Genomic DNA, 15,955 nt, shown 5'->3' with positions numbered 1-15,955 from the left:
CTTCTCAGGATTTTTCTCTGATGCTTCAGCAGCAGCTGAATGTGTGAGAAGAATTCTGATGAATACTCTGGGCAATCTGGTCAGCTGCCTTTATACCTCATTCTTGGGTGGGGTTCCTGGTGATGTGGCATTAAGAGAATCCTAATACCTCAAAGTACATTTTATTTATAGTCACTCACCGGTAACTGCCAGCCAAAGATCCCAAGGACAGATTAGTAATGTGCTTTTTGACAACAAAAAATGACAATTCTGAAATACAAATTTCCAAGATCAACAGCCAGTGTATGGTTGGGCCGACTTCCTGGGATCAGCTCCGTGTCTATCCTGAGACTAAAGAATACAGTTCCTATATTCTTTATTCTTGTGGTAGTCAGGCAATTAACATTTACTTACAAAATACTTAAGGGACAAGGAGTCTTTTCTTAAGCAATGTCAGAAGAGTGCCCAAACAAAGAAATATCTCTCACTACTATCTGGAACCTTTCTGTCTAGTTGCAGAAATTCAATAAGCATTTATTAAGCACCTACTGTGTGCAGAGCAAAATTTAAGGCATTCACCCAACTAAAATTTTTAGACTTGATCTCCTTTGTGGTGCTTACAGTCTAGTACACAATAAAGTATTCTAAGGACAGTCTTCTTTTTGGTCTTAGTCATTGAATAAGGAACTCTCGGAGATGGAATGAACAGGGAACTCCCAGAGGTGAAATTCCTTCTACCAGCATAGCTCAATATTTCCTTGACAATTTATCATCTTAAAGAGTTATCTGGGGGTTACAGAGAGGTTAAAAGATTTGTCTGAGTTCACTGTGCTAGCTGGCATAGGTTTTGTGATCAAAACTAATCTAGTCAACAAGCTTGTATGCCAACCAAAAGGAGTGAATGACATTCTCATGACAATGGGATTGTCCCTTTCAGAAAAGCACAACATGACCATCATCAGTACATATGCTCCCACCATGACAAAACCTGATGAGGTCAAAGAAAATTTTTATGAAGACCTGGAGACCGTCATCATCAATGTGCCAAAAGAGCACAAACTTATAATTCTGAGTGACTTTAATGCCAGAGTAGGCATAGACTATTAGATATGGCTGAGAGTCTTTGGGAGGAATGGAGCCAGGAAACAGCAACAGCAACAGTCACTTACTACCGAAGGCTTGTGGGTCTCATGACCTTCTCATCACAAACACTATCTTCAACTTACTTAAATGCAATAAAACTTTGTGGAGCCACCTGCACAGCAAACATTGTCATTTAATAGACTATGTCATTGTAAAGAGAAAAAAAATAGACAGGATGTGAGAGTGACAAAGGTAACGTGCATCACAGAATGCTTGGATGATCATAGATTTACCTTCTCCAAGCTAAACATTCTTTCAACAGAAGAGTCAGCCCCAAGGCAAGACGAATATCAGAAGACTTACTGTCAGCAGGTTAGAGTGCTTCTCTGGGTGGGAACAATTTGTTGCTAACTTGGTGGGAAAGCCGAGCCAACACACAGTTGGCAACAATGGAGCAGAATAGCAGTGGGTAGATTTTTGGGGTACAGCCCTGCATTTACTCATCTGGGCCAGAACACTTGCAAATATCAAGATTGGTTTGACAAAATGATGGGGAAATTTAGAAATGTCCAAATGAAAAAGGAGAACTCCATAGGTTTTACCAGCATGACAGTTCATCCATATCTAAGAAGGCAGCATTAACTCCATCAAAAGCAAAGGGCAAATGAAGCTTAGAGAAATGCAGGATTCTTGGTTCAGTAAGAAGGCAGGTGAGATTCCGTTTTAGACTGATAGTAACAATCTAAAGCACTTTTATGATTCCCTGAAGGCTATCTATGGGTCAAAGGCCTATGCTGTACCTCAGCTACTCAGTGCTGATGGATTAGTGATTGATTAGTGATACGGACATGGGCTGGAGAAATGAGCTGATTGACCACTTCCATAGTGTTCTCAACTGACCATAATCAATCAGTGCTGAAGCCACTGACTGTATACCTCACATTGAAGTCAATATCTCTCTGGCTGAACTTCCAACTGAAGAAGAAGCTTTGAGTGCCCATAGTCTCCTCTTCTATAGCAAAGTGCCTGGTGCTGTTTTTATTCCAGCTGAGAATTACAAGGCAGGGGGTCCACTGCTCATGCAAAAGCTGACGAAAATTTTTCAGAGGAAAAGAGATTATCCCCCAGGATTTCAAGGATGCCTTCATTGTCCATCTCTATAAAGGTAAAGGCAATAGATTATCCTGTGAAAATCATGGCAGGGGTGGGAGGCTCTCTTAGTCATTGCTAACAAGATTCTTGCAAGAGTCATCCTTAATAAGCTGATCCTTCACTTGGAAGATGGTCCTCTATCTGGCAACCAGTGTGGCTTCAAAAAGGGCAGAGGAATGGTTGATATGGTGTTTGCTGCCTGAAAACTCCAAGAGGGGCAGAACAGAGATCTGTACACAAAATTCATTGGTCTGACCAAGGCCTTTGATACTTTCACAAATTAGGGCTTGTGGAAAGTTATGGTAAAATTTGGGTGCCCAGAGAAGTTCATCAGTAATGACGATGGCACACTTGTCTGGGTTCTGGATGATGGACAATACTCTCACGATTTTTCAGTCACCATTGGAGTGAAGGAGGGCTATGTACTTGCTCCCACATGCTTTTTAGCATGATGTTTTCACCAGTGTTGTCAGATGCCTTCAAGTAAGATGAAAATAATATCAATGTCTGTTATTGCACTAATGGATGACAAATTATTTAGCTTGAAAAGGCCACAAGCCAAGATTAAAGTGGAGGGAGAGTTGATGAATGATTTTTTGTTTGCAAATGATTGCGCACTCAATACAGCCTCTGAAGTCAAGATGCAACAAAGTATGGGTTGATTCTTGGCAGTATGTGCTAATTTTGGCCCACCAACACCAAGAAAACACAAGTTCTCCTCCAGTTAGCACCTCACCATCCACATGTAACACCATCAGTTATGATAAATGGTGAAATTTTGAATGCTGTAGATAAGGCCAATTACCTTGGCAGTATACTTTCCAGTGATGTCCACATAGATGATGAAGCTGACATAGGCATTCTCAGAGATAACTCGGTGTTTGGGAGGCCCTGAAGGAAAGTGTGGAAGAGAAGAGGTATTAGACTGCCTACAAAACTGAAGGTCTACAAAGCCATTGTGCTGACCTCATTGTTGTATACCTGTGAAGCCTGGAGAGTATACCACCGCCAGGCCAGAAAACTGAATCACTTTCATTTGAATTGTCTTAGGAAGAGTCTGAAGATCACCTGGCAAGATGTTTAGGTCTTCTCTTAAGCTGAATTGCCAAGCATTCAAACTCTTCTGCAGAGAGGGCAACTCCAATGGGCTGACCATGTAGCCCACATGCCAAAAATCTGTTTTCCTAAAAGACTATTTTATGGAGACCTCACACAAGGCAAGTGCTAACATGAAGGACAGAAGAAATGATACAGGGACACTCTCAAAGTCTCTCTGAAGAATTTTGAAATTGATTGGAGACATGGTATAGGACCATTCAGCATGGCATGCCTGCATCAAAAAAGGAGCCATAATAGACACAAGTATGATGTGGTTCTAAAAAGTAAAACCATTTAGGAAAAGGTAAAAAGGGTAATTATCTTATCCAAATGAGGTATGAGAGGAAGAACTGACACAGAGGAATTAGATAGGAAAGAGGTCTGGTAGTTCTAGAACTCTGCTCTCATCACGAATGGGTTGAAGAGGGAACAATGCATACATACATACATACATACATACATATACACACACATATACATCTATATACATATATGTATGAAGGGGGAGAGAGAGAGAGAGAGAGAGAGAGAGAGAGAGAGAGAGAGAGAGAGAGAGAGAGAAAGAGAAGTATAAAAGTCTTCTAAATTCAGAAAGAAATAAAAAGCTAAGGTGATAGGGGCAGGGAAGGTGATAAGTGAGAGATTTTTAGAGGGAACCCTACTCACATCAGATCTGGTTTAAAGAGAGAACAATATATACATTTAGAAGGGAATATAATTCTTCTAAACTTATAAAGAAATAAGAGGGTGAGGAAATAGGATAAGAAGAGTATAGAAGGGTGTCTAGATTAATGGAAATGGGATAAAGAGGGAATAATACATATATTTGGAAGGGGATAAAAGTCTTCTAAATTCAGATAGAAATGAAGGTAAGGGGAAGAGGTAGAGGGAGAGGATGAAGGAGGGATGTAGGGATGTTGGGGGAGGGGTAGGTTAAGTAATAGGAGAGCAAGGTAGCAGGTAGAAGTATAGTAAAGGAGTCAGGAGGGATAGGAAATAAGAGACACATACAAACATAAAACAAAGATAAGGAGTAGAGTTTATTAGGGAAAAAAGAAGGGGTAGTAATCATGATCTCAGGCAAAGTTAAAACTAAAATAGATTCAATAAAAAGAGGAAAATAGGGAAACTACACTAGCCATAGTAATCAATATTGCTTTAGACTATTTAAAATAATTGGACAGTATAAGGTTGGAATATTGCTGTGGTGTAGGAAATGATGAGTTGGTGGACTTGGAAAAATATGTAAAGACTTGAAATTTTGAAGGATGAGGTTATCCACCCTCAGAGAAACAGAGGACAAACAAGTAAAGCAATCTCAATGGATGTATATGAATGTGTGTCTATATATGAGTTTGACTATAGATATCCAAATATATGTATGTGTATATAAGTGTATACGTATGTGCATATATATGTGTGTGTATGTGTACGTGTGTGTATGTAGGTATATAAATGTACCTACACATACATAAATATATTTGCACTTTCTTCCCTTCCTTACCTCTTCCTTCACTCCTTCCTTCCTTTTTTTCCTTTCTTTTATTCCCTTTGTATCCCCAGTACCATGCTGTAAACATAGTAAGCACTTGACAAACATGTATCCACTGAAATGAACACAAGCAACATAGGTTGGAAGAGGAGGGACACTTTTAATTATGACATTTAAAAATGTACCTACTTTTTACACCAAAGAACCCTGTTCTTCACAGGATGTAGACATTTACCTTGTGATCAGCCAAGCCATAGGCATTACAAGAAAAGCTTCAAAGCCTCCAGTGCACAGTCACATACAAGGGAGTATAATATTTAAACCTTGTCTAGGACACAGAAATGACTTGTCACAGCTCCACGAAGTTACTGGAATAACATCCCAGAACAGCACAGAAATTTATTCTTCTTGAAGATTATGTCATTTTGTACTCACCTCAGTCTTTTGAAGTAAGCAAGATGGGGGTTCTTGTCCCCATTTTCCAGATGAAAACATTGAGGCTCAAAGATTTCCTATAGTCACCCAGCCAGTTAGCAACAGAGCTGGGACCACAACACAGTCTCCCTGCTTCCTCTGCTCTAGTGTTTTTTCTACCATTCAATTCTGAGCTCATTAAGTGCAGAGGTTGCATGTCGCCTTCATTTGGATCCCCAGTGCTTAGCACAGTGCCTAGCACATAGGAGGTGTTTAATAAATGTTTATTGATGGACTAACTAGGTGAGACAAGACCATAGTCCCAAAGAGAATGGGAAAAGCACTAAGGCTTACTCGCTGCATGACCCTTGCCAAGTCAGCTTCCCTCTCTGAGCCTCAGTTTTCTAAGCTATAAAATGAAGATGATAAACTTTGCACTATGTAAATCAGTTTGGGGGGTTGTTTGGGGTTTTTTTGTTTCATTTTGTTTGGTGAGGAAAGCACTTTGTAAGTCTAAAAACATACCAGATATGTGATTAGCTATTTTTGTGATGATGTTGTTTAGAATCAAAAATTGATAGGGTTTTATCTATTAAAATGACACTGAAGATGTGTTTGCACGTCAATCTTGCCTCCCTTCTATACTCCAACCCAAATGGGATTACCACATAGACCCCCTACAACTTGGCATCTGCTCTACACATCTAACCTGCCTTCACAGCCTGACTCCTGATTTCCTCCAAGTATTCTATGCTTCAGCAAAACCAAACTACTATTCTTCCTAAACATGACTTCTACTGTCCAGATCTGTGCCTCTGCTCTCAATTTTCCCTATGTTTCTCATGCTCTTCTTCCCTATCTTCACATACTGAATACCCACCTGTCCTTAAAAGCCTAACTCAAAAGTTACTTCCTTCAGATCTGCCCTGATACCCACCCTCCTCAGACAACATAGAGCACTTTGTTTTATGCCTATTAAATTGGGGAGCTCTGCATGGAAGTCCTTCTTTTTAGACATATTGGCTGAGTGAATCTGGACAAGTTACTTAGCCTCTCAGTGTCCAAATCAACTCTCTGAGATTATAAATTAGAGAACAGTGAAGGATATGGTGTGGAAGAGAAAGTTCCCTTGCTGTGAATTCCATAAACACCTGAAATCACAAATACAGAAAAAATGCACTTAGGATAGATTATTGTTCACTAGACTGCAATCTCCAGGGGGACAGAGAGCAAATTCTATACAAACTTTTACTTTTGCCTAGTTCCTATACAGTAAGTACTTAATGAATGCTTGTTGGATCCCCACAACTATACTGTAAGATCCCTCATAAGAGTGACCCTGTTTTCTTTGTCATGAGCAATTCTCCCACATTGCCTAGCATATACAGGGTTCTGTGTACCTTAGGTGTTTAGTAAGTTCATGTTAACTGGGAATTGCCACAGGAAAAAAACAGAGAAATTTAGATTCCCTGGTCTCAGGCTAGCTCTTGATCTGATTCCAAAAAGTTGACCCAACATAACACTGGTTATTCTTGGAACTTAACATTTCAGAAATGTACACTATTCATTGTCAAGAAGTACATGGGAGCCGGTGTCCTTGGGTTGCTTAACTAGTGGATAAGCATGGGCTAGAGACTCTTCGCATAAAGTATTCTTTAGTGCATCTGGGGGAGGCCATGTGGGGCTATCTCATCGGCCTGGCCCCATAAAAGAGTATAAAGGCAGCTGACCTGAGAGCCCAGAGCATTTATTGGAATCATCCTCACACTCCTAGCTGCTACTGAAGCCACAGAGACAAATATAGGGGAGATGAAGCTTCTGCTGCTGAGTCTCGGACTGGCCCTGGTCTGTGGCCTCCATGCTCATCATATCTGCTCTCAGGAGCACCAACCAGATGTAAGTAAGAAAGGGTGGGCATAGGCAGATTGGATGGGGTGGTCTGGGAGAGGTTTGAGGAGTAGCATACAAGAAAAACAGAAGCTATTTTTGGAGAACAAGACAAAGACAGGTCTTGGGACAAGATAGAAATGACATGCCTTCTTACTTAAAGCTGTCCTTCCTAGTAGCTATATGGCCTGACAAATTGGAACTCAACTGAAAGTCTGAAGTGACGTTTGGATGTGTGTGCATACCTATGACCTACATGTATCATCTTTTAAAATAGCCAGGATGAGAAATGCTCCAACTCTCAGTCTTTCCAGCATAATCCAATAGGATAATTTCTATCAATCAATCAAAAAAACTATTTATTAATGCTCAGCATTGACTATGAGCCAAGCACTATGCTTGGGTTTGGAGATACAACAAAAATGAAATAGCCTTTTTTCCCTTAAGGGAAAATTCATTCTATTAGTGGAGACATCCTATATTTATCTAAATATATGTAATATATGGGGACTTATGACTTCATGGACATAGATAATTCCCAGGTGAAGAAACTTCCTCCACCAATCCCATACCTTCTCTGCCATTTATACTCTCAGAGTTGCCTGGACCACTAAGATGTTAAAAATGTATGCAGTGCCACACAGCCCTTATATGGTGGAGGAGAGACTAGCATCCAGGTCTTCTTGGCCTGACGCTGGCTCACTATCCATTGTTCTGTTCTGCCATTATATAAAATATATTAAAAGCAATTTGTGGTAAGGGGCCACTAATAGCTATCAGGGAGAGGAGAGTAAAAGAAAGGCTTCACATAATAGTCAAATATAGAAGCTCTGCCAGATTATCTCTAAGGGTCTTGTAGGTTTAAAATTCTATGATCCTATAATGCACTTCTTTCAAATTGCTAACTTCATTCCACCTGAAAAGATTGAACTCATTGCTTCTGACTGTATTAGAAGAGTAGTCAGTAAAACCCAACAAATCCCATAGAAGAACCTTTTACTCTAACACTTCAAGGCATGGGGCTTGAAGATTTTCTTTCAGATTTTCTTTTCTTACACCAACTTTATGTATAGGATTCAAATGGTAGCTTTGGGGTTTTCTACCTGTCACATGCTGGGATTGTATGACACATGGATTCTGCCATGGCTTAGGGAGTGATCTTAGACCTAGGCAGAAAAGAGAGGAGCAGAAACCCGCAGTGCCTTCCCAGTGATTAGAAGCAGAGAAGGGACTTTAACAAGTGATACAGGAGTGAACTAAACTGTTAAAATGTAGAACAGACATCACTATTCCTGTGTCAACCCCTACCCCCACTCTGCCCCAAATAATTGCAACAGAATTAGTCAGTCATTTCTAAAGGCAAGATAGAACAAGAATAGGGAAAGTTTTATTCTCAGAATGACCTCGTAGAACACACAGTACAAATATGACTATTTCCATTTGCTAGATGAGAAAATCGATATATTGAAAAACTTTTTAATATATAAAGCAACATGCCCAAGGTCATACAGGTAGGTAATGTGAGAGCCAGGATGAGCACTAACTTTAAATTCTTAGTCTAATCCTTTTTCTATTCTACCATGCTGCTAATGTGTACATGAGGCAGGGTTGGGGTAGGAACCCATTTTACCTTTGAAGCCTCAGTTTCCTTATCTGTACTATATGAGATTTGGACCAAAATGCCATCCAGCTCCAGAATCTCATGATCCTCTGACTAAGGTGTTTCCCTTTCTTCAAGTCTTACCCAGATCTTATTCCACAGCTCTCAGGAACCTGGTATACTATTGCACTGGCCTCAAATGTTACAGCAAAGATTGAGGAAGGAGGTCCCTTGAGGATTTTTGTCCAAAAACTCATTATGGAGAATGGTAACCTGCATGCAGTCTTCTTCAAAAGGTAAATATTGCCTTATTAACCGGTAGATGTGGAGACCTGACCTGAGTCACTGCTCACACAGATATCTCACACAGGCTGGACGTGGTCTCTAGGGACTAGGAATTAATGAAGTTTCCATGCTATGGTTGGTCTTATGAACACCTAGGACAACTTTGGAAGGGAAAACACACTAATAACAACATAGACTTTAGCAATGTATACAAGGGTGAGAAATAGTACTGATTATAAAGTACTATGTATAGACTCACTTTTTTTACTCACTCCTCTGGGTTGCTTCTTTCATTCTGTCTCAACCTTACCTGAGTCACTGCTCATAGACTAATCATCACTTAAAAGTAGTTTGGTGTGCTGGAGGCCCCTCTGCTAGGAGGATAGAAAAAGACTGAGAAAGACGGAAAGTTGGCATACAAGTCACTCTGATGTATTAATGACATTGGCATACAAACAATGGAGGATACAAACATTCCAGGCATACAAACCTTTCTTTAAAGGAGCCTGAAAAAGTCAGCAGGCTTTATCTATATCAAAAAAAAGAAGGTGTGAGTGAATCAGTCTTCATAGACTATCAACTCCAGACTAATTGCCAGGAAGGGAATCATAATGAAGAAAACCCTGGACTGGGTTCTAGGCCCTATTTTCACCGTGACTAGCTGTGTGACTCTAATATCTCTGTCTTAGCTGTATCTATATATTAGTTCATATAGTATCCGCTACACGCATCTTTCTTTGGATGCTATGAAGGTAAAATAAGACAATAAGATTTTATATTTTATAATGCTTTCAAGTTTACAAAGTACTTTTTCCATAACCACTCCATGACATGGGAACAAGACAAGACAAAACAAGACAACAAAATGCAATAAACATACATTAAGCATCTGCCATGTTCCAGGAAGGGGTGGCTAAGTGGCACAATGCAGACAGGGCATGGAGTGAGAAAAACATGAGTTCAAATCTAGCCTCAGACTCTTACTAGCAATGTGACCCTGGACAAGTTACTTAACCCTGCTTGCCTCAGATTTCTCATCTGTAAAATGACCTGCAGAAGTAATGGCAAACCAACCCAGTATCTTTGCCAAGAAAACCCCAAATGGGGTCATGAAGAATTAGATACAGCAGAAACTACTGAGCAACAAAAATGATCCAGGAAATGAGTTAAGGGCTAGGGATACAAATAATAGAAAAGAAAAGGCAGTCCCTGTCCTCAAGGGGCTTATAATCTAATGAGAGGGAGTCTCTCTAAAGAAACTAAAAAATAGGAGAGGAGAGGGAGAAAGTACTCGTGGGGTAATGACAATGTTGGAGTCAAATCAAAGGTGCAACTGGTGGGAAATGAAGGAAGATAGGTAGTGCAAGTACTACTGTCTCCATTTTACAGATGAGAATATCGAAACTCATAGAAGTTAAATGACTTCTCCAAGGGTGTGCAATTTCTAAGGGGCAAAGCCAAAATTCAAACTCAATCATTTGTTACCAGGTTTATCATTCTTTGTATAAGTAACGTTAACATCCCAGACCTCATTATGCAGAATGAGCAAAGAAAGAAATGCCCTACATAGTTGATTATTTTGGTTAGTTAACTACCATCATTTACACCATATACAGATCACATATTTTCAAAGAATTAGTATGTAATAAAAATGTACTCAATAATTTTAAATGGAGAATCAAGTTTAATCTTTTTGAGTAATTTGGGTATAATATTATTATAAGGACTATATACAGTAAATTTGGGGAAATAAAATTGAGATAATGAATAAATATGGAAGGAATATAGAATGATTGTCAAAATCTAGTGTAAAATTCCCTACGTGAATTTAAATGTTATTCACATTCTAATATTTATTTTCAGAGAAAATGGAAAATGCACTCAGTTTTCTGTGTCTGCTAACCCAGCAAAGAAAGATGGCCAGATGAAGGTGGAATGTAAGTATAAATGAGAATATCAATGTCTTTCAGCTTTATGCATCGAAATGAATTGATGGACCCATTGATTAGCAAAGAAGTGTCTAGGGATCAGAGTCTATACAAACCACTGCCTTTTGGGATGGAGGAGAGACATCTCAAGCCTCTCACCCCCCTGCCTTGATTCCTGTATGATTATTGTGTGCAAAGCATAGATCAGATCATCTAACTCTCGTAGTTCCTCCTTTCAGAGATCTGATCAGCCCTGATGAGAGTAAAATGGAAACAAACTAATTGTGTGACTTTAGGCAAGTCCTTTCCCCTCTCTAGGCCTCAATTTCTCCACCTGTAAAGTGAGGTGGTTGGACTAGATGGCCTTCCTTCCATCTCTAACAAAAATTCTGTGAATCTGGAGAGGGTTAGGATGAGCACAGAGAAAGTTTTGTGAACAGAATAGCAAGTTAGGTGGAGTCTCAGAGGTTATGATGGGAATCAAGTTTCCAGACACCCTTGGGAAAGGCCTTTGCATGACATTAAACTACTAACAGACCTCAAGTCTTTGCCCGTGTTTCTATAGCATAAGAAATTCTGACCCTGACTTTTGCTTGCTTCACAGATTCAGGAAGTAATGATCTCTACCTTCAAAGTTTCAAGGAGGATGAATATGTCATTTTTATCTTGTATAACTACAACAACAAGGAAGCGACACTTTGGGGAGTACTCTTTGGTATGTATCCCATGACTCTATCCTAACACTCCTTTTCATAAGAGAAGAGTAAAGAAAGAAAAGAGGTCTGTAGACTTGGGGATAAAATATATCTAGTTGTCATGTGCAATGTCCAGATCAGGAAAAATGCTTCTCAGAATAGCAAATTAGCCATCAGCAGCTACTTCTGAAGATAGCTGTGAACCTTCTCCAATAGAATGTAAACCCCTTGAAGGGTTGGGACTGTTTCATTTTGGTCATCATATCCCCAGGACCTAATAGTGCTTGGCATATAGTAAGTCATTAATAAATGTGTGCTGAATGGATTAGTGAATGAACAATATGGTACATATCCTTCTTCAGGAATCCTTTCACACTAGCTAGAAAAGGATCAAAGTAGAAAGAGGTTATTTATCAGAAGTCTTACTTTATGATGTGATAAAATTATTTATCATTAAATAAACATATACATATCTTGTTTATATGAGAAATCAGTGGGAGAATGACTAGGAAATGAGAAAATATATGCAACAAGTATATACAAACACACTTATGCACACATTCATTTGTATGTATGTGTATGTTTGTATATATGTACATTTTCCACTGTCCACAGCACTGTGCTTGATAGGACAGGGGATATAAAGATAATCCCTCATGAGGCTTATAGTCTAAGATTGGAGCTAAAATGTATTCAAATGTCCATAGTACAAGGCAAGATGTGAAACTGCAGAAGAGAGATGGACAAAATGCTATGGTAGGTCAGAGGGAGAAGGGATCACTTACGATGAGTTGATGTTTCATGGAGATGATCACATTCGAGTTCAGCTTTAAAAGTAGGATTGGGATACTTTGTTTGAGACAATGAGGATTTGGCAAGATCTCTGCAGTAGTAGGGTATCACAGCAAAGGCTCCATACAATCCTCCAAGTTTCCTTGTGCTATTCCTCCAAATGCAAGTTGGGGAGAGACATTGAGTGGACACTCAATATTAGATTTCTCTAGGGCCAATTCATAAAGGATTTTACCTTGTCCCTTATCTGTCTTCTTGTGTGGATTTAGCTGAAATTCCTCTACATTTGTCACATTGTCCTTTTTTTGGAGGGTAGAGAGAGATTGGAAGGCTGAAGGAGTTTTGAGAAAGTGATTCATCTTGCTACCTTGATGGTCACATGACTGACTTGACTTTTACTCATCACACATATGCAATCAATTGTGGAAGCTTGTCATTTCTACATTCATAGCATTTCTATCATCTATCCCTTTCTGACCCCCTTGCCACAATCATCTTAGTTCAGGTCAGTATCTGTGATCCTAATTGGTCTTCCTAAGTCTCTTTCTTTTTCAATCAATTCTCCACATAGCTACCAAATTGATCTTCTTAAAACACAGGTCTAATCATCCTATTCTTCTTTTTCTATTTCATTTTTAATTTATGGAATAAAACATAACCTAGTACAATAAAAAAGTTGTCTGCTATAACTTCATGTAGAAAATACAAACTCTTTTGTATTGTTGAAGTCCCTCATAAGCTGGCCCTAGCCTATCTCTCTGATCTGATAACATATCATAGTCTCATTCACATACTCTGTGTTCTATTCAAACTGGACTACTTGCTGCTCCTCAAACATGATATTCATCTCCCATATCTGTGACTTAGCACAATCTATTCCCCAAACCTACATTACTATCCCTCCTCCCCTCGATCTCTTAGAGCCCCTAACTCCATTCAAGGCTCAACTCAAGGTCTAAATCCTTCAAGAGGTCATTTATAATTGCCCCAGTCAGTGTTCCCTTGCCCTCCACTGAAATTATTTTGCACTGATTTCACGTGTTTTGTATAGATTGCATTTATGCGTGTATACAGGTTCATGTTATGTCTTGTATTTACACATGTGAAAATGGTGTATTCTTCCCAATAGAATATAATCTCCTCAACATCAGGAGCTGATTTTTTTTGTGTCATTTTCCCTGCACCTAGCAAAATGCCTGACATGTATGTACTTGCTGATTGATTGATAGATTACTAACCATTAAGGGATTGTCTTTCCTCCTTCCTGACTGAATAGGAAATATTTATTTATTTATAAAGGAATATTTAATCCCAGGCTACCTGGCAGCTACTATCTCCAAAGTTGTCAGTTGTGTCACCCAGAGCAGTGGTACAGGCTCCTTCCCTATCTCATCCAGCTACACCCCCTGACAATTTTCTGTACTGTCATAAAAGAGAGAATCAGCAATCATTCTGATCTCATTTGAGGATCAAATGAGATCATGCATGTATAACCCCTTTTCTACAAGGGAATCTTAGAAGGAGGAGCTAAAGGATGATGGGAAGGCTGAAGCTGCACTAACAACAAGGGTAGGGTGGAGTGGAAGCTCAGGGATGTGGGAGCTCTGAGTCATTTCCATGACTATTAAGACTACTGGGACCTAATGAAGTTATCTCCTCTCCACTTCTCCACCCTAGCCCTGCCAATCTCCTTTCTCATCACTAGCTGGCAAACTTGCATCACTTAACCTTAGAAATTACCTACTCTCTTTAAACCTTATTTATTTGCTAGATGTGCTTTTATGATGATTGTTGTCTCCATCTAAAGATAGGCTGGTTTTGACTGCATTCTAAGTAATTGTTTGCTCTAAAAGAGTAGACCATGAGACAGGGAAGAGCAAAAGGGAATCCAAGGACCAATAGCCCTAGACTTAACCACAAGCCTGTATTGAAATTCATTTTCTCTAGAGACAAAAAGAGGGGCTTTATATGTAAAGCATTGTGCAAAACTTAGTCATATATAGATGCTAACTATTAATGTTATTGCTATTATAATTTTTTTATTGTACAGGTCGTACTCCAGACCTGAATGATGATATAAAGGAGAAATTTGAGAAAATTTGTATAAATGCAGGACTTAAGAGAGAAAATATTTTAGATGTATCTGAAGCTGGTAAGTCCTTCTTATCTCTGTCTTCTCAATTTGTGACTAAAAGGAGAATTTCATAGAATGGAAATAAGACTACCTTGGATCCCATTTGCCCTTGCATTATTTCTTTTTCTTCTGGGAGTGGTGACAAAAAGAGGCTAAGAAGGCTTCATGTTTGAGAATCATCAATGTATTGCTTTGTCTCCACAGATCAGTGCCAGGAGCTTGAACAGTAAGACAGCCCACTCTGACATGTAGGTCTGTGATATTTAACCTTGAGATTATTTCTTAGGGGTCATGCTTTTTAGAAAACTAGAACTCAGTACTTTAAAATCTGATCATATAATTTAGGGACAGATGTGAATAAGACTAGGAGGATCCTAATAAGTTACACTAACTGATAATCTGTAAACTATGTTTGGCTTCCCCTTGTTTATACAGCAATATAATATCTTACAAAGCAGGTGTTTGAAGTGGGGGTATGAGGGTGGTTGACATTCCCTTTCTATTTGGGGCACTTTCACTTTAACTATTTTCCCACCAACTATATTTTAATGCTCCTTGCATTTTCTTGGCCCCTTCCTTGGCCTATACCTTCCATCTCAGATATCTGCGGAATCTCTAAAACCTCTCTCTCTCTCCCCTTCCCCCTTCCCCCTCTCCTTTCCTCCCTCCCTCTCTATAGACCAGAGTTAACTCCATCACGAGACTTTCTTACCTAGGTTCTAAGACTTTACTTAGTCGATTAAGTAGACTAAAACTTTAATTACTGTTCATTCCTTGTTCCTAAGTTTGCCTGTGAATAAATTTTGTAATCATGCTCTTGTCACTACCCCACAGGAATTCCCAGGATGCAGCATATTTGTCTTGTTGGAATCCTACCTTCATCTAGATAATCAAAATGTCTGCAGTCCCCAAGGAGATTCGGCCTCCATTTTTGCTTTGCCTTGGGGAGGACCTCTGGAGGGAGACTTTTCTATAAGTGTGAAATAAATTCTTTTCCTTGAACATGAGGTATTCTGAGTCTATTTGCAAAATGATGCAGATACATACCTGTAATGCCAATCATGGCAGCACACTCGAGGATTGCTGCTGTGAAATTTAAGGATCTGATCGCATAGTATAATGAACTCTCTATTTATTCAGAACTAAACATTGTTCAGTATAATAAAGCATAACATTCCCAACAACGTAACAACTTATTACTAAGGTGGCCACATAGTCTTAAACAAAACATAACATTCAGTGTATCTTACAGCATTCCTCAGAATATTCACACACAGCATATATCATTGCATCCCCAAAATACTTGTTTACACAAGCAGGGGGTCTCAGGCCAGGGTCTCCCCTATTACAACATATCATCCTTAAGGGGTAGCAGAAAATGCAAACATCATCCGCTCCTAAGTGACAGTAAGTTAT

The 15,955-nt window shown here is 39.2% G+C and overlaps 1 protein-coding gene across 1 annotated transcript; it reads left to right on the top strand.

The window, feature by feature from the left end:
• The first annotated feature begins 7,027 nt into the window (after positions 1–7,027).
• Positions 7,028–14,769, top strand: LOC118841385 (trichosurin-like). The gene is made up of 6 exons (XM_036748774.1): positions 7,028–7,114; positions 8,868–9,001; positions 10,854–10,927; positions 11,523–11,633; positions 14,456–14,557; positions 14,744–14,769. Exons 1-6 carry the CDS (start codon positions 7,028–7,030, stop codon positions 14,767–14,769), a joined length of 534 nt encoding a protein of 177 aa, XP_036604669.1.
• The last annotated feature ends 1,186 nt before the right edge of the window (positions 14,770–15,955 follow it).

This window comes from Trichosurus vulpecula, chromosome 3 (assembly GCF_011100635.1).
Source record: "Trichosurus vulpecula isolate mTriVul1 chromosome 3, mTriVul1.pri, whole genome shotgun sequence".
In the NCBI taxonomy this organism is placed as follows: Eukaryota; Metazoa; Chordata; class Mammalia; order Diprotodontia; family Phalangeridae; genus Trichosurus; species Trichosurus vulpecula.
The sequence above is the reverse complement of the archived record's forward strand: the minus strand, read 5'-3'. Positions and strand labels throughout refer to the sequence as shown.

Excerpts from the sequence above, each read along its gene's own strand:
- LOC118841385 (XM_036748774.1), top strand. The coding sequence starts at position 7,028 with ATGAAGCTTCTGCTGCTGAGTCTCGGACTGGCCCTGGTCTGTGGCCTC. Across the intron at positions 7,115-8,867 it reads CTCAGGAGCACCAACCAGAT|CTCTCAGGAACCTGGTATAC; the intron begins GTAAGTAAGAAA and ends CTTATTCCACAG. Across the intron at positions 11,634-14,455 it reads ACTTTGGGGAGTACTCTTTG|GTCGTACTCCAGACCTGAAT; the intron begins GTATGTATCCCA and ends TTTATTGTACAG.